At 49.8% G+C, this 18,096-nt stretch overlaps 1 protein-coding gene across 8 annotated transcripts in view; it reads left to right on the top strand.

Annotated features, from left to right (window-relative positions):
• MAP4K3 (mitogen-activated protein kinase kinase kinase kinase 3) overlaps positions 1 to 18,096 on the top strand; it is a 1,115,786-nt gene that overhangs the window by 976,869 nt on the left and 120,821 nt on the right. For all 8 annotated transcript variants that reach the window (XM_085612074.1, XM_085612073.1, XM_085612071.1 and 5 more), the window contains one exon: positions 5,765 to 5,835. In XM_085612074.1, the coding sequence (XP_085468200.1) occupies positions 5,765 to 5,835 (71 nt within the window). The remainder of the gene's footprint in view (positions 1 to 5,764; positions 5,836 to 18,096) is intronic.

Genomic DNA, 18,096 nt, shown 5'->3' with positions numbered 1-18,096 from the left:
TCGACGCTAACAGTTTTCTGGGACTCTCCGTAGCTTGTCTAGTTACTTTTTATTTCTGGATTGTGTTTCTTGTCTACTCTTGCTTTTTTCCTGAAGATGTCATCCTGGAAGTCAGGGTTCAAGCCCTGTAGAGAGTGCGGAGGACATATGTCCATCACGGATCCTCACGAAGATTGTGTCTTGTGCCTGTTGTTGGATCACGACGTTGAGTGGTGCTATTGCTGCCGTAAGATGAACCCGAAGGCTTTAAAGGAGAAGAGAGGCCAAGCTGTTCATGGCGAAGAAGAAGAGAGGTCGAAGGCAATCGAGGTCCAGGTCAAGGTCGGGTTCGAAGTCCATGTCGGGTCATGCTTCAAAATCAAAGAAGCATAAGAAGAAGAGGAGGCACGGCTCTCGACACCGTTCAGATAAGGAGACTGCTCCAAAATCGACTTCTCCGGTTCCTCGGCATCGTAAGGACTATGTTTCTCCTTCTCCTTCGGTTTCGAATCCGGCTTCACCTGTTCGTCCGGCTTCGCCTGCAGCTTCTCCGGAGTGTGCTCCGGCGGAAGAGGCTCCGGTACCTGATGAGTCGTCGACTCCTTTGGCTCCACCGTCGGCGCCGATTGGCCCGAGTCCGATAATGCCTCAGCCTGAGCCTTTATCGGGCCCTTACCCACCTTTCCCTGGCCCCGGTCAAGACCCATCGCATTACTTGAATGCCATGTATGGTGTCTTTACAAGAGCAATGTACCCCTCTGGAGCACCTTCGGGTCCCATGGGTCCAATGGCCTTTAATTTGGGGGTTCCTCAGACCTATGCTCAGGCTCCCTTTATGCCATTCTTTCCAGCGGTGCCGTCCTGGCATTTCCCGGCACCGAGGACGTCGACGCCGTTCCCTTCATCTCCGGCTCCGTCAGCTCGACCTCGTTCGGCTCAGGCTGTGCCTCCGGATCCATGTTCGACGCCGGCTCCGTCGGAGTCGTGTGTGGCGCCGCCGCCACCTGTTCCGAGGATAAGATCCAGGCGGGAGGCGCAGAGTATTTTGAAAGAGCAGAGGTATCGGGCAGAAGAAATGGAGTAAGGTGATCTTCAAGAGTCAGATGACTTATTTGAAGACTTAAGGGAGGCAAGTGGCCTTGATATGTCCCCAGAATGGGAGCTTTCTCCTCCTTCAGATGCTCCCTCTAAGTATGTGGTTCCTTACCACACAGTTATAAGGAAGGCAGCGGAGCTCTTAGACTCGCAGCTCCCAATGCCTGAATTGAAGTCCAATATCTTGCCGGAGGTTCTTCATTCTCCCTCCACTGTAGTAGAACCTTTGCTTCCTTTCAATGATGCCATCACTGAGCCAGTTATGAAGGTTTGGCGGAGGCCCTTTTCAGCTCCAGCAGTGTCAAAATTTGTTGCTAGGAGGTACAGGGCGGCTCCAGGAGATCTAACATCCCATCCTTCTCCTGAGAGCCTGGTGGTTCAAGCTGCCTGTTCGAATAAGTCTTCTGGAGCATTTCCTCATGTTCCTCGTGATAGTCAAAAAAGCTTGACCAGTCAGCCAAGAAGGTGTTCTCCTCGGCAAGTATGGCCTTGAAGTCCACCAATGCCACCTGTCTTTTGGGCCGTTACATCCACGCCCTAATGGACTCTGCAAAACAGCTGGCTCCTAAATTGTCTGAGGAGGACAGGCAGAATTTTAATGAGGTCTTGTCGGACACTCAGGTAGCTGCACGTCAAGTTATTCAGAGTGGTTTTGACACTGCGGACTCTGTTGCCAGGATCATGGGCTCCTTGGTTGCCACAAGAAGAATTGCTTGGCTTAAGTCGTCTGCGTTCTCTCCAGATGTGCAGGCAACACTTCTAGACCTACCCTTTGATGGTTCTGGACTGTTTGGAAAGGAAGCAGATGCAGCCGTGGAAAGGTTCAAGGACAGCAAAGCCACAGCTAAGTCTCTGGGCCTGCAGGCGCAGCCTAGAGGTTCCTCTTACAGAAAGTACAGAGGTTTTGCAGCAGCAGCAAAATACCCTGTATAAGACCTACAGTGTCAAGAACAGAGGTCTTCCACAATGTCATCAGCCCGCCTCCTCCTCTACCTCCCTCCCTCTTGCCACAGCAAAGCAGCCCTAGATCCACAATTCTGGATCATGTTGGTCCTGTGGGGGGTCGGCTTACCCATTTTCTGCAAGATTGGGAATCGGTCACTACAGACCTTTGGGTTCTAAATCTTGTGGAAAATAGGTATGCTCTTCCCTTTCGGGAATTCCCTCCAAATTACCCTCCTTGCCAAGGTGCTTGCTCGGAGGACCACCTTCTTCTCCTGCAGGAGGAAGTCAAAACATTACTGAAAAAAGGTGCAATAGAGGTGGTTCCAGAGCGGGAAAGGGGTCAGGGATGCTACTCCCAGTATTTCCTGATACCCAAGAAGGATGGCAGGCTACGTTCAATCCTGGATCTCAGGATCTTGAACCTTTTTCTGAAGCAGGAGAAGTTCAAGATGCTCACCCTTGCACAGGTTCTTCAAGCGCTGCAACAGGAGGACAGGTAGGTGTCGATCGACTTGCAGGACGCGTATTTTCATATTCCGATCCTGGAGCCGCACAGGCAGTATCTCCGTTTTACGGTAGGGTCGCAACATTATCAGTTTGCGGTTCTCCCGTTTGATCGTACTACTGCACCTCGAGTGTTTGCCAAGGTGATGGCAGTGGTGGCAGCCCATCTCAGAAGGTCGGGGATTCCAGTTTCCCCCTATCTGGACGACTGGCTGATCAAAGCGGAGTCGCCAGAGAAGGTGCTTCATCATCTGCAGGTTACAACTCAGCTGTTGTACAAATTGGGTTTCTCGATAAACCTGCCCAAATCTCACTTGGTGCCCTCTCAGCGCAACCTGTTCATAGGGGCGGTACTGGACGCTACTGTGTGTTGAGCATTCCCACCTCCACAAAGGATTCTCGACATACAGGAAATGATTCCCGTGTTATACAGTGGAGCGGTCGTTGCAGTCCTAAAGGTCCTTCGTCTGCTTGGTCTGTTTGCTTCCTGCATTCTGTTGGTCAACCATGCACACTGGCACATGAGGGCGCTCCAGTGGTGCCTCTGAAGGCAGTGGTATCAGCACAACGGAGATCTCAGGGAGTCTGTGAGAACCTCTAGAGAAGCTGCAGCGGATCTCTCTTGGTGGAGCGTGGAGGGCAATCTGTCTCAAGGAAAGCCCTTCCATCTACCTCCATCGGTGGCCACAGTGATAACTGATGCATCCACTTTAGGGTGGGGTGCGCATCTGGGGGATCTGGAGATCAAGGTTCTTTGGTCTCCGGAGGAAAGGTTGCTTCACATCAACCTTTTGGAGTTGCGGGCGATACGTTTGGCACTCAAGGCCTTCCTCCCTTCTCTTCGCGGTCAGTCGGTTCAAGTCCTGACGGACAACACTACCGCGATGTGGTATGTCAACAAGCAAGGAGGATTGGGTTTGCATTGTCTCTGCAGAGAGGCTCTGCGTCTCTGGTCCTGGGTTCAGGATCATCACATTTGTCTGATGGCAAATCATCTGGCCGGAGTGCTGAACGTGCGTGCAGACAGTCTGTCGGCAGTTCTCTACCGACCACGAGTGGAGGCTCCATCCATAGGTGGTTCGTTACGTCTTTCACGAGAACGCTCACTGCCCGTCATTCTGCAGTCTCCAGTATACGATGCAGGGAGCTTTGGGGGACGTGTTTCAGTTGAGATGAGACTCGTATCTCCTTTACGCGTTTCCTCCCATACCCTTGATTCCTCGGGTTCTGAGGAAGATTCGCCAAGACCGGGCCCAAGTCATATTGATCGCCCCGGATTGGCCAAGAAGGGTGTGGTATACAGATCTTCTCCACCTCTCCTTGTGCCCTCCGCTCCGTCTCCCTCTCAGGGCAGACCTCCTCTCTCAGTCGCAGGGGCAGGTTCTACACCCCCACCTCCAGAGCTTACACCTTCATGCCTGGAGTTTGAACGGGCTACCTGAATTCTTTTTCTCTCCCACCTGACGTGGTGGACGTGATTTTGTCTGCCAGGCGTCACTCCACCAAGTCTATCTATTCCTATAGCTGGTCCAAATTTGTCCATTGGTGTGGGGAGAAGTCTATTGACCCTTTGAGGGCTCGTTTATCCAACATCCTTCAGTTTGCTCTCTCTCTAGCTCAGCAAGGTTTAGCTGTAGCTACTGTGAAGGGTTATTTATCGGCTTTGTCGGCATTCCTTTGCTTGCCGGATCGGCCGTCCTTGTTTAAATCACCTATTGTGTTACGGTTCATTAAGGGCCTTACCAACAAATTTCCGCCCACTCCATTTATTGTGCCTCAATGGGACTTAAATCTTGTCTTAACTTACTTGATGGGTTGTCCCTTTGAACCCTTGCACAAGTGTCCCTTAAGGCTATTGTCTTTTAAAACTGCTTTTCTCATTGCCATTACCTCTGCAAGGAGGGTAAATAAGCTTCAAGCTCTGAGTTCGAAACCCCCGTTCTTGGCAATTCATGCTGAAAGAATGGTACTCCGGACCAGGGCTGCTTTTCTGCCTAAGGTGGTAACTCCTTTCCATCTGGGGCAGTCCATTACCCTTCCTACCTTCGATCCTCCCCCTCACCCTTCCAAGTAGGAGGAGCGGCTTCACCGCTTGGACTCTAAAAGGGCAGTGAGTTTTTACCTCGATACAATTAAAGACTTTCGAGTGGAAGACCAGCTCTTCGTGGGCTTCATTTGCTGCAGGAAAGGCAGAGCGGTGCACAAGCGCACCCTTTCCAGAAGGATTATCTTGTGCATCAAGATCTGTTACTCTTTGGCCGGTAAGGAACCTCCAGAGGGTATAAGGGCTCACTCTACCAGGGCAAAGTCTTCTACATCTGCCTTATCTAGAGGTGTTCCTGTGCAGGACATTTGTAGAGCGGCAACTTTGGCCTCCCTCCACACTTTCGCGAAGCATTACTGCTTATAGATTCCGAGGTGAGGAGGGACGGACACTATGCACGTTCCGTCCTTCAGGACTTTTTGGTATAGAAGAGTGAACACCCTCCTCCGATACTGGGTTACTGCTGTGGGACTCTGTTCACAAGGTGAGGAATCCACTAGCAGATGTAGCCATCAAAAGAACAAGTTACTTATCTTCGGTAACGCTTTTTCTGGTGGATATAGTATCTGCCTGTGGATTCCTCACTGACCCACCCGCCTCCCCGTTGTCCACCCTTGTATACCTACAATAGTGATAATGTGATAAAATCTATCTGTTACTGTCAAAGGAAGTATGTTATTTATTTTGCTTTCCTGCATTGACTTCACACTGTGTGTTGGTTTGAATATTATGTACTGTGTATACTGTATATATATTGTTGTCGGTCCGTCCGTGTGCCTCGAAGGCCCGGAAAAAAAGGGCGGAACTGACGTCATCACGCCGACGAGGCTCTCTTACAGCTCTAGTGACGTCAGCGGAGCTGCGTGCGGAGCCATGCTATTGTGACGTTGTCCTCGTCGGCGTGAAGAGCTACGAAAAATTTCCAAATGTTGCTGGCCCAGGGGATATTCACAAGGTGAGGAATCCACAGACAGATACTGTATCCACCAGAAAGAGTTACCGAAGGTAAGTAACTTGTTGTTTTCAGTCTGACACCTGGGGATATTCTTAGGTAACGAATCTGCATCTAGATAGTCTCTACCAGATACGGGGTTACTGAAGGTAAGTAACTTGTTTAATTGTTTATATATTACTTTGTGTTTTCATAATTTATATCTAAATAGATCTATGTATTTATTGATTTAACTTGTTTGTTAGTTTGTTTACAGGATAGCGTTCTAGCATTCTGGAAACATGGAATGCAAGGAAGAAGTTTTCGATCAAACGAGGTGAGTGATGACTGTCAGCACATTTTGTGTTTTCATGATGTAAAATTAAAATGTTTGAGGGATACTTCTACCTGCAGATTCCTCAGCTATAAAATAATCCAGGCATCAGACTGAATCTTCAATTTAACCCTTGAAGCTTTCGGCTTTATGCCCTATAGGGACTACAAGGGAAAGATGTCCATCATGAACCCACGTTCCATTTATTTCTGCTATTTTGGATTGGGCCACAAATCTCTCTCCTGCAACTCTTACCTCCTCTTGCATTCTAAGGCCCTTACCGGGCGTAAAGCCAAACTGTTTATGGTCTCTTACAGGATCCTCACCCTTGTAGTCGAGTTGGTCATGATGGTGCCAACAGATTTAGCTCCAAGTAGCTTCACACCTCAGCCAAATCCAACCTTGGAGCCAATTTTGATGGTTTTCTTTCCCAATGCCATCAGCGCCAGTGCCTTCTGTACAAAATCCTTTGATATTGGCCCCTCTCTCTTTCCTAGTGTTTCCATTGACGAGGATTGACTCAGCTGCTTCCTCAACCCAGTATTCAGGACTTTTGCCAGGCCTTAACCCTGTAGAAGCAGGACAGGGATCACCCATTGTTCTTGCCAGTGGCACCAAATGCATTGTACCTATAGCACCTCCACCAGCTTTCACTTCAGTACAAAATTACGTGGCCCCAGCATAGGTGTCCTGCTCAGTGCCACCAATAAAGCCACTGATGCTGCTACTCCAGCTGCATCCAGAACCATACTAAGAGTTAGCTGCCCACCTCCTCCTCCACCCATGGAGACTCCTCCTCACAAACATTCCAGAAGGGAGGCACAAAGCCTTTTTGAAGAGGAAGAATAGGGACAGAGGCTCCATGACCTGATCCTCTTAACTTTCATGGTGATGCTGATTGTATTGTAGAAAACCCATATGAAGTGCCTGGTTTATGCTCTGCTAGTGGGCTAGACACTTGCTCAGAAATGGACATAGATTTTTCAAATGGACCTCCCACCCCTCTCCAATCAGTCAACTGGAAGCTGCTGAGTTACCGGACTTGCAGCTACCAGCATCGATGTCAAGACTAGTGTCCTCACAGAAGTGCCACTCCCTACGACTCTGACATCTGAGCCATTACTGTCCTTCAACAAGGCCTTGACGGAAGCCGTCATAGCAGCATGGAAGAAACCCTCTTCAGCGCTAGCTTTCAGCAGGTTAATGATCAGACAGTATTGTCCGGCTCCAAAAGACCCAGCTTCTCTGTCAGCCCACTATTCCTTAGAGAGCTTGGTAATCTAAGCTTTGTGCACCTCAAGCCAGTTGCAAAGATCATTCACACTAGTCCCTTTAGACATATCGGGCATTGGTGATTCTAAGAGGGACTAGAAAAGGCTGCCCACGTGCCCTCTCCTTTTTGCTCTTCAGGTTAAATCCCTGGCTATTCGACCGAAGCAAGATGGAAAGTGTGTTGTGGGGCATCCCACTAGGTGACTGAACATATTCAATAATCCTATATACAGAAGCTATTCTGCTGTATTTTAAAGATGCGACTATGGTACACTTAACTTTTGCCTCAGTTTTGCATCTGAGGGTCAACTGGCACAAATCATGCTTGTTTTCTCTTGTTCCTGATACCACAGAGGTGCATGTACTCATTGGAGGAGAGACACCTCAGTGTCAGGGAGACACTTTTAATTACTTAAGTATAAACCCTATCATAACCATGGACAGGACTTGATGGATGGTAGTGTTACCAGGATGATGACACCAGCCACATAGCCTTTTAGAAGACACTGCAGCTATAAGCAATGGGTCGAGTAGCACTGTCCAAAATGGTCATGCTCCTTTGGCTGCAACATTACTTTTGCAATTACCACTATACCTCCAGGTTAAATCTTTTCATGGCTTAGACGCCCTGTGGCTGGCTCTGCTGAGTGGCATTAGCAACATTGCGGCTTCCAGTGGAGAGGGCGGGCTGGGAACCTCAAGCTTTGAGTGCTACTACTTTGTGGCCAAACCACATTGGGTATATTGCTGGCTATCCAGTAATCAGCTGGATGACACAGCCGCATTGGCAGCTGCATGAAGTTTAATAGAGATGGTATGACTCTTCACTGGTTAAAAAAAATACTTTGACCCCTAATTCCTTCTATAATGCATAGCACATTGTTGCTTTCAGTGAATTCTGCGTATCAATGACTGGTGTTATCCCATATGCACCTGCAATTCTCCTTTCGAGTCTCATGGGAAATGCATGTGCCCAGATACCCTAGGATCCTAAAATCTGGGCAACAGCATTTATACAAGTACTGGGTGATTTCTTTTAAGAGGGTCAACTCTTGTCCTTTGACGATTTTGCAGGCAAGTTTCTGATGGATACATCTGCCTGTGGATTCCTCACCTTTTGAATTACCCCAATGTGCAGCATTCCACTGAAGCTTTTCTCCTCAGCTCTCCCACATCAACGAGGACGTTACAATAGAAGAGCTCTGCACGCGACTCAGAGTGACGTCATCAGAGCCATAAGAAGACCTCGCCGGCGTGCTGCCGTCAGTTCCCTTTTTCCGTACCATCGAGGAGTAACATTTTTTTCCCGGGCTCTCCATTTCCGGCAGTATCTTTGTTGCTGTAGTCGTGACTTTCTAGCCGTCAAAGATGACTATTCTGAGGACGTCCGGTTTCAAGCGATACAAAGAATGTTGGTCCAGATGTCTATCACTGACCCCATGAAGATTGTTTATGGTGTTCTCGTCAGACCATGATGTCGGGACATCTATAGTATAAAAGATCTATAGTATAAAAAACCAATGGTATAGAGGGATCAATCTCTCATTTATTTTTGCACAAGGAACCACAAATTACCTTGGCAATATAATATTTATGTTAGCACAATTATTCAAAAATCATTTGTCGGGTACAAATATCTATCGGCGAGTCTCAAGATGACATATTTATTCACATTGAATTAAACACAAAACATAAAAAACTAATCAAACATAAGTAATAACAAAATACATATATACAATATCAACCATATACACAACATATACATTCCCCTAACTACTTCATTACCATGTACACTTCTACTTCTAAGTGATACATTCAGAGGTAGTCCTCTTAGCGCCAGAGGTGTCACTCCTCTATCTCAATCAATTGTGTGCGCAAAATAACTAATGTTTCATTAAAAAAAAATGTTTGGACTCCTCCTTTATGTGTATGTCGACGCGGTTACGTTTCAGCCCCCAATTTCTTGTTGGCTTCCTCAGGACAGGGGTACACTCTATCTGACGTCTTGTCCAGGCTAATCGAAAACAACAACAACTTCTTATTTTCGAATACACTCTATCCCCATTCAGCAGTAAAGGTATCCTCTAAGCACCTTTGTAACTGTAACCTTGAATCACCTAGGGGGACCCTGGCTCTCTTCTCATTGCTGCCGTACCCGCACATTACTGTCTCAAAAGCTTGCCGTACATTCATCCGGTTCTTCCTGCTTTCGCCTCGTTATGCGTCAAGCGCACAAATCCAAAAGCGCTAAAGGAGAGGGAGGTCAAATTATTCATGGCCAAGGCCAAAAAGCAGAAGAGAGGTATGGGGAGGTCATGGACCCGCTCGAAGCTGCCAACTACACACACTTCGAGGTGTTCTAAGAAGCACAAGACAAAGCGGCATCATGGTTCTCAGCGTCACTCTTTGAAGGATCCGACTCCGAAGTCGGTGTCCCCAAGTACAATACATCATCGTAGGGTTGAGATCTCTCTGACTCCTTCACCTGGGGTGTCTGTGGCCCCTCTCCGGCTCCGAAAACAGTGACTCCACCGGCTCCAATTAGATGCAATGCCTCCAACGTTGCCCAAGTTAACCACTTCTCCACTGGCTTCGGGATCTTCGCCACTGCAACCGGAGCCAAATTTGATGCCTCCTCCAATGGCTCCAGAGCCTGTGGTACTGGATCAGGCATATTCTGCTTTCCCAGCTCCGGGTTTGAATCCGTCACATTTTGTAAATGCAATGTTTGGCTTGTTCGCTGGAGCTGTGAACCCTACTGGTGCTCCTGTTGGCCCCATGGGTCCATTAGCATATTCCCTGGGAGGTTTGCCACCTCACTTTCCCCAGGCACCTCTAATGCCTATGACTCCACGAAGTTGGCCTCTTCTGATGGCGAGATGTTCAACAATGGTGCAGTCCTTGGAGGGAGCTCCTCTAGATGGGTCATCCGTGTCGCTGTCCAGTTCTGAACTGGTGCAGACTCGACCGGCTTCGATTCCTGTTCCTGTGGACTTCCCCTCGACGCTGATCTCAAATTCACTGGCGCCACATCTGGCGTCGACGACCCCGATTCTGAGGATGAGATCTCGGTGAGGCTCAAAGGCAGTTGGAGGAAAAGTACCAGGAGGCGCATGGAGGGGCTGAGGAAGGAGAGATTGTAGATCCTCACTCGGATTTTGAGGGTTTGCAAGAGGCTAGTGGCCTGGACACCCCTCCTGAGTGGGAGCTTTCATCACCAAGGGGCCTACCAACACAGAAGGTGACCACATATGATGTGATCAGAAAGACTACAGAATTCTTGGAGTTGCCGCTTCCTGCAGCGGAGTTAAGATCTAATATTCTTACAGAGGTGCTTCATTCCTCTTCCTCTGTTTCAGAACCTTTGCTTCCCTTCAATAAAGCGCTGACAAAGCCCATTCTGGATGTCTGGCAAAAGCCAATGTCCACTTCAACTGTGGCAAGGAGGTATGGTGGTTTTGGGGGATCCTGCATTCCTGTCCACCAATCCTTCGCCAGAAAGCTTGGAGGTCCAGGCTTTGTGCTCCTCAAGGTTTTCTGGGGGTTCCTTCACATCTACACCTGCGGATAAGGAGTCAAAGCACATGGAGCTATCAGCGAAGAAGGTGTTCTCATCAGGGAGTATGGCCCTTAAATCCACAAATGCCACATGCCTTTTGGGTTGCTATATCCATGCCCTCATGCACTCAGCCAGGGAGGTTGTCCTAAAGTTGCCCGAGGAGGTACAAGGGCATTTCTCAGTGGTGTTGTCAGATGCCAAAGAAGCTGCCCGCCAAGTGATCCAATCTGGTCTGGACACAGCCCACTCAGTAGCCAGGTTGATGGGATTGTCTGTGGGAACTAAGAGGCATGCACTGTTGCGTGGTTCGGGATTCTCGCCTCATATCCAGGCTGCATTTGCCCTTCAATGGATCGCGCCTATTCTGGGCTAAAGCGGATTCGGCGCTGCTGCGCTTAAAGGACAGCAAAGCCACAGCAAGGTATTTGGGGCTTCAATCTCAACCGAGGAGCTTTGAGCAGTTCTGCAAGTTTCGTGGCTTTGGAAGAACTTGTCCTTTTATACCAAGCAACAGCAGGCAAATTCCTTGTACTGGTTCTACAGGGGAAAGGTCTGCGGGGTGCTGCACAATAGCAAGTCTCCTCCTCCTCTTCTGCCCCTCCAGTGGTGTGGCAGTGAAGCAGCTCTAGCTCCACCCTCCTAAAGCATGCTTGTTTCATGGGAGGGCGGGTGTCCCATTTTCTACTGCATTGGAGGTCTGCTACTACAGACCTATGGGTTTTGAACATCTTAGAGATTGGGTATGCCCTACCATTCCTGAAAGTCCCCCTCCTTTCTTTCCCAGTTAGGGCTTCTGCTCAGAAGAGCATCTTCTGCTTCTCCAACAGAAGGTCCTGTCATTGCTGCAAAAGGGTGCAATCAAGGTGGTTCTGGAGCAGGAAAGGGGTCAGGGGTGCTACACTCTGTACTTCATGATGCCCAAAAAGGACAGTCGTTTACCGCTGATCCTTGACCTCAGGGTTTTGAATTCTTACCTCAAACAAGACAAATTCAAAATGTTGACCTTGGCCAGGTTCTTCTTGCACTGGAAAAGGAAGACTGGATGGTGTTGATCGATTTACAGGATGCGTATTTTCACATTCACATCCTGAAGTCACATCCGAAGTATATCCATTTTACGGTGGGGTCTCAAAATTACCAGTTTGCGGTCCTTCCGTTCAGCCTTACTTCCACACCTCAGGACTTCACAAAGGTGATGTCTGTGGTGGCAGCTAATCTCAGAAGGTCAGGGATTCCAGTTTTTCCCTATCTGAACGAATGGCTGCTCAAAGCAAAGTCGCTAGAGATGGTGCTGTATCATTTGCAGGTTGCAACACAACTGTTGTTTAAGTTGGGGTTTTCGATAAATGTACCCAATTCTCACCTGGTGTCCTCTCAGCGCAACCTGTTCATAGGGGCATTACTGGACACTACTGTAACTTGTGCCTTCCCACCTCTGCTTGGGATTCAGGACATCTAGGCTATGAGTCCACTTTTTCAGCGGTTGGGAGTGATGCCTATATAGTCTCACATTATTTCTGGACTGCAATGGCTGCAGTGCAGAGCTACATGGCACTACCTGCCGACATGCAGAAATTCTGCTGAAATGTTTTCAGATGCAGTCTAACAGTTAGGCAGTCATCCCTTAGAAATGCCTTCCACCCGCACCATTAGGTATTGGGAGTCATGTACGCAGGTCATGTGCCGCGGGAAGATCTGATAGAGACGTGTAGCTGCAGATTCTTTACCTTTGAATTTCCCAGACATCAGGCTGGATTCAGAACTCCTGGGACATTCAAAGGTAAGGAATATGCAGCTGGAAAGAGTCACTACCAGATAATGCATTATCAAAGGTAAGTAACTTGTTTATCACTTCATCTGCTCCGTTCTGAAGAAACTTGCACTCGGAATCCACTACAGTTCCTTCACCTTTGGGAGATACTGGTATGGTATCTGTTCTAATAGTGCGTAATCTGCAGCTAGAAGTGTTTATCAGAAGGACAAGTTACCCACCTTTGAAATGCTATTTTGATGACTACTCTGATCCCACACTGATCTCCCACCTTCTCGTCCTATTTTATGGCTTATTTAACATCCAAAAAGGTCCCAAGTTAGAAACCTGCAAAACTGTTTCAGACAGTTTCTACTATTCTTTGCATCTGGGAGTGTGGAAGGAGAAAACTAATGTCAGTGCTCAGGGTGCCTCTTATATGCAGCTCTGCTTTGTCACGTCCAGAGTGGTTGTAAGAAAGTGCCCTCTTTTTTTTTTTTTGCAGGGTTGCCCCCACTTTTTGCTAAACTGCTGATGTACTTTGAGTGAGTGTGCACTGGGTTCCTGCCAAACAAGTACCCAGGGCCTTTGTTCTTTCCTAAAACAGCATTTAAACAAAACCCAATTGTCAGACCCTTGTAAATGGTACCATAGGTATCAAGGCACTGTGGTCAGGGAAGACCTCTAAGGACTGCAGCACTTATTGTGCCACCCTTGGAGGCCCTGTACCTTTATACACACACACACACACTGTGCCATTGCAGGCTTTTTTTTTTTTGGTGCAGAACAAAGTTAAGAGTCGACATGGCACACATCCCTGTATGCTATGCCTACAACCCACTGCCCTGGCATAGATCAGCCAGCCCTCTAGCTGGGTGCACTATACCAGTGGGGAGGGTACAGGTGCATGAGCCTTACCCCTACGATGTCTAAATCCGTTCTTATACATTGTAAGTGCAGTAATGCCATTAGGAGCATTTGGTGCTGGAAGTTTGTCATTATGAACAGCACCGTAATGGCTTTACTGAAAACTGAGAAGTTTGATATCAAACTTCTCAGTACATTAAAACACACACTGATGCCAGTGTGGGATTTAATGAACAATGCACTCAGAGGGCATCTTAGAGATGCACCTGAAAAACGACCTGACACTAGTGTCCTGACTGAGTGGCTGCTCTTAGCTGCCACCACCAGGCATGTTTTTGGACACCTGGGTCGAGAGCCTGCTGCTCTCGGGGGGTCTGAAACAATGCACATCCTGTGACAAGGTGCCAAGCCTCTTCCCCAGGATGGGCAGGGTCCACAAAGGGAAACTTTAAAGGCTTGTCGCCTTTGAGAACTACCCCAGGCCTTTGCTGCTTCCAGCAACTGGCCCCCACCGGTTCAGACCCCCAATTTGGGTGGGAAAATCAGCGGGAAAACCAAGTGAGGTAGGGAGTTGTGCTCACCTTTGCCAACCCCACCGCTCGGCTGGGGGAGGCGAGGTTAATCACAACTCTCAGTCCCCGCCATCTTGCAGGGTGGCATAATAGGGGTACCCACCTCAAGGAAGGTCCCAACCTTTACTTACCTGTAACCCCCCTAAATCTAGTATTTATGGGCAACCCTGAACCTTGCCTCCTCAGACAAAAATCGACAAGAAGAAGGACTGAAGAAGCCCTGCTAAAACTAAGAAGAGGAGGACCCCCGCTGATTTGGCCCCAGCCCTACCGGCCTGTCCCCACCTCGAGCCTGTACCAGCAAAATCTCGGTGTGTCCTGCCGCCAGCATCCTTAAGAACCTGAAGGACCTGCCCTGCCTTCCAAGCCATTGACTTTGTCTCCCGTGAGCACCGGATTTGCTCACCAACAGACTCTGGCCCCAGCCAAAACCACAAGTCTGCAACACTCTGCACCCGACGCCCACGGCCCGAGTTCGAGTGCCCCAACATCACGAGGTGGTCTCCCCGGCAATCCTGACCTGAGATCTGTTGATCTCTGACCTGCCTTGATTCTCCAACCGACGCCTGCATTCTCTTTCTCGAGGACCCCCACGACCGCGACTTAATTTTGAAAGAAACACCTAGTGATAGATTCCTTACCTTAGAATTACCCCCAGGCGTCAGACTGGATCCGGAAAGTTTTTGTCAGCAGTACGCCGAGATTACGTCGTGGCAGCTACTTAGATGCTGCCCTCGCCTGCTGACATTCGTTCTTTCTTTTGCCAAGCCAGCAAGCGCAGATCCGGAGAGAGAGCGGTACCTCCAGTCATTTTTTGACTGAGTTCTACAAGGCCTTTTTGTCTCTTCTTTTCAAATCGATCGACTTCTGGTGCCGTAGGGATGCCCGGCTTCAAGTCTTGCAGGGACCGTCATCGTATGATGTCGGTGACGGACCCGCACCATGTGTGTCTCTACTGCGTGGGGCGCAACCATGACCCCAAGTTGTGCCCCGACTGCCGGGCCATGGCGCCGAAGACTTTGCGGGAGCGGTCCCGAAAGTTGCTTGAAGTCCGGCAGTCGGCTACGCGCCGCTCAAGGTCCCGGTCCCGTAGGAGGTCGAGGGACCGGTCACGGAGCCATCGCCATCGTTCGGCGGGATCGAAGTCTTCACACTAGGGGTCAGGTAAGACGAAGCTTCATAAGAAGTCGAAGAAGCGGCATCGCTCACAGACTCCCCGTCGCGCCTGAGGGTGCGGGTGGTGCCTTCCCCTGCAGCTCTGGCAGAGCCTACAGTGTCGCCGTCGACCTACCCACCCTTCCCGGGTCTGTCGGCGACTCCGGTCCAGCGGCAGAAATTTCTGGCAGCCATGGCCTGCCTCATTGGGCCGTCTGGCCCGGCCGGCGCGCCTTCTGGCCCCGCGGGCCCGACTGAGGGTCCTCACCCTTTACTGTCGGCGGCTCTGGCTCCGGCATTGCTGTCAGCTTCGGCCCGGCGCCGCAGGGCCCCCAAGGATCCACGGCTGGATCTCGGTCGACGCCTGTTGACCTCGTGACACCCTCACCACCGTCGACCTCGCCGGCACCCCCTCCGACGTCGCCCGTGGCACCGGACCACGTCGTCCCCGGTCTCAACCCCAATGTGGACACAGAGCTGGTACGGCATCGCTCGACGCTGATTCAGACGCCGATGGGGAATTTCTATCCCTATGTCCAGCCTCCTTAGTTTAGGCCTGTCCACCAGCCTTCGGAGGAAGGGGAGGACGGGGAGGGGTCTGAGGACCCTCTCGCAGCTCAGTGAGAGTATGACCCGGACTGGGCAGAGGATCTCGGGGATGCCAGTGGTCTTGACACCTCTCCTGACCATGGCATGCTAACTTCTCCTACCGTGGCTACGGAGGAGGGTGCTAATTACACAGTGGTGTTGCGTAGGGCGGCCGAAGCTCTACACCTCCAACTCCCTACTGTGGCCGTCAGGACTAACCTCCTGACAGAAGTGCTTCAGCCGGCAACTACCTCTGTGGAGCCACTGCTGCCTTTTAATGAGTTACTTTCTGTCGTTCTTTTGGGCACCAGGTCCAGGTCCAACACAGGGGCTCCTGTAGATCCCAACACCCCACCCCTGAGAGCTTGGTTGTCCAAGCCTCCACGTCCCAAAGCGCCTTCCCTCCCGCACCCTCGGATAGGGAATCCAAGAGACCGGAACAGTTTGGGAAGAATATTTTTTCTTCCGCCAATTCAGGGCTGCGATCTGTGAACACCGCATGCCTCTTGGGCCGTTATTCCCACTCTGTGTGGGATCTGGTGGCGGAAGTGCTGCCTCAGTGTCCGGAGGAGGCCTGGACAGTGCTCTCTCAGGCTATCACAATTCGATGTGGCCTTGACACTGCCAACTCACTGGGCAGAGCGATTTCCACGACAGTGGCGCTCCGTTGTCACACCTGGCTGAGGACTACTGTCTTCTCGGGGATGTCCAGAGCTCTCTCATGGACATGCCCTTTGATGGCATTCGCCTTTTTGGCAACAAGGCGGATAGTGCGTCGGAGCGTTTTAAGGACTCCCGGGCTACGGCCAAGTCCTTGGGCCTTTTGGCCACACGCCCTCCTCTGCCTTTCGCTCCTTTCGCTTCCCAACATGTTCGCTTCAGAGCCACAGGCCTGCGCAGCAACAGCCCCAGCGCGGCTGCAGACGTTGGACCCGTCACGGGACAGATTGTCCTCAAAGAGGCGAGCCGCCCGAGCTATCGCAATAGAAGTGATGCGACCCCGAATCGTGGTTTTAAAGGCGTCCCAGACCACGGGGAAAGGAGTTTGAGGTCGGTCATTGGACGAGAAATAGGATATGATAGCTTCCCGTAGCTCGGATACGTCCACGGGGTCTCGGAGAACCTGGGGAGGGAGTCTTCTACGAGGAGGTTGACGTGAGTGAGATGTGCGATTGTGCAACAGGAGTTCCACATGGGTATGGTCCGAGATCGAGATATCGGACATAGACGCCAAGAGGGCTTCACATATCAGGGAATGCAACACAAATAGATAATCAATGCGGGAGAAGGAACGATGGACATGGGAATAATAGGAGTAGCCTCGCATAGCTGGAGAGTGGTAGCGCCAGATGTCTATTAATCCGAGATCAATAAGTTGTTTTTTCACAGAAGCGGACATGGCCCCCGCCTCATGGACAGAGCCTTCATTACGGTCTAGTCCCGCATCCGACACTAGGTTGAAATCACCCCCCAGAATAAGCTGGTGGGTCATCGTGTGTTCAAAGTAACACAAGAAGGGAGTGAAGAGGTAATGCTCAAAAGAGCAGAAGAGGTGGATACGTCCTCCTCAAGTTATATTGTCAAAAAACAAAGGGATCCACCTTTATGGGAAAGTATAGAAGTGTTCCTCCAGACTACGTGTGTCTCCTACAATGGTGAAAAGCACACAGCTTTGTTAAAATACCCCTCACCCACCAAAAGGAGCCTTGGTAGCATGCTTCATCATCGGGGTCTTCCCGCCCCGGGACGGGGCGTGCTGCGATCTACGACTGCGTGGGAGCACTTGTTAAGAAAAACAGTACTATGTGTGGTGTAGGAGTGTGAGTGGAAGGGTCAGACGTGAGTGAATGGTGAAAAATTACCAAATACCTTGCTCCGTGGAAAAAATAAATTTTAATGTTCCTTTGAGCTGGTGTCGTTAAAAGTGGGGAATGAGATGGAGATACTATACTTTAGTGAGCAGTGTCTCCTGTGTCGACATGTTTCGAAGCCCTCCCCTGGCTTCTCATCAGAACCTAGAAGAGATCCCTTCTCCACTCAAAAATCAAAATAACTGTGTATTTACATATAATCCTAACTAAGTGGTGCACATAAATTTAACATGCACAGTATACTATACCCCAGTAGGTATATTGCTGAATGGGTTTCTTATATCACCCAGATAATGCCCCATGAGCCTTCAAAACGGAAGAGAAGGAGTACCTATAGTCACATAAATATAATAAAGAGATCCTGCACTTGGTTGGGAGCATAAATCTTGCAAAGCGTGAATGTCTGCGACCCAATCTGGACATCCAGTTTAAGGAATCGACCATCTTTCCACAGACGACTTTGGGAACCCCCTGTTGAGTACCTGTCCTGCAAAGGATAGCCACCCCTGCTGTTTTGGTGCAGATGTCCAGTATTGGAGGGGGAATCTAGGTTGAATCTAGGTTGAGCCATGCGGGAAATGTCCGCCTTTAACAGATGAGTCTCCTGTAAGAAGATAACATCTGGATTAT

This window comes from Triturus cristatus, chromosome 6 (assembly GCF_964204655.1).
Source record: "Triturus cristatus chromosome 6, aTriCri1.1, whole genome shotgun sequence".
Taxonomy (NCBI): Eukaryota; Metazoa; Chordata; class Amphibia; order Caudata; family Salamandridae; genus Triturus; species Triturus cristatus.
This window is presented reverse-complemented; position numbering and strand designations above follow the sequence as displayed.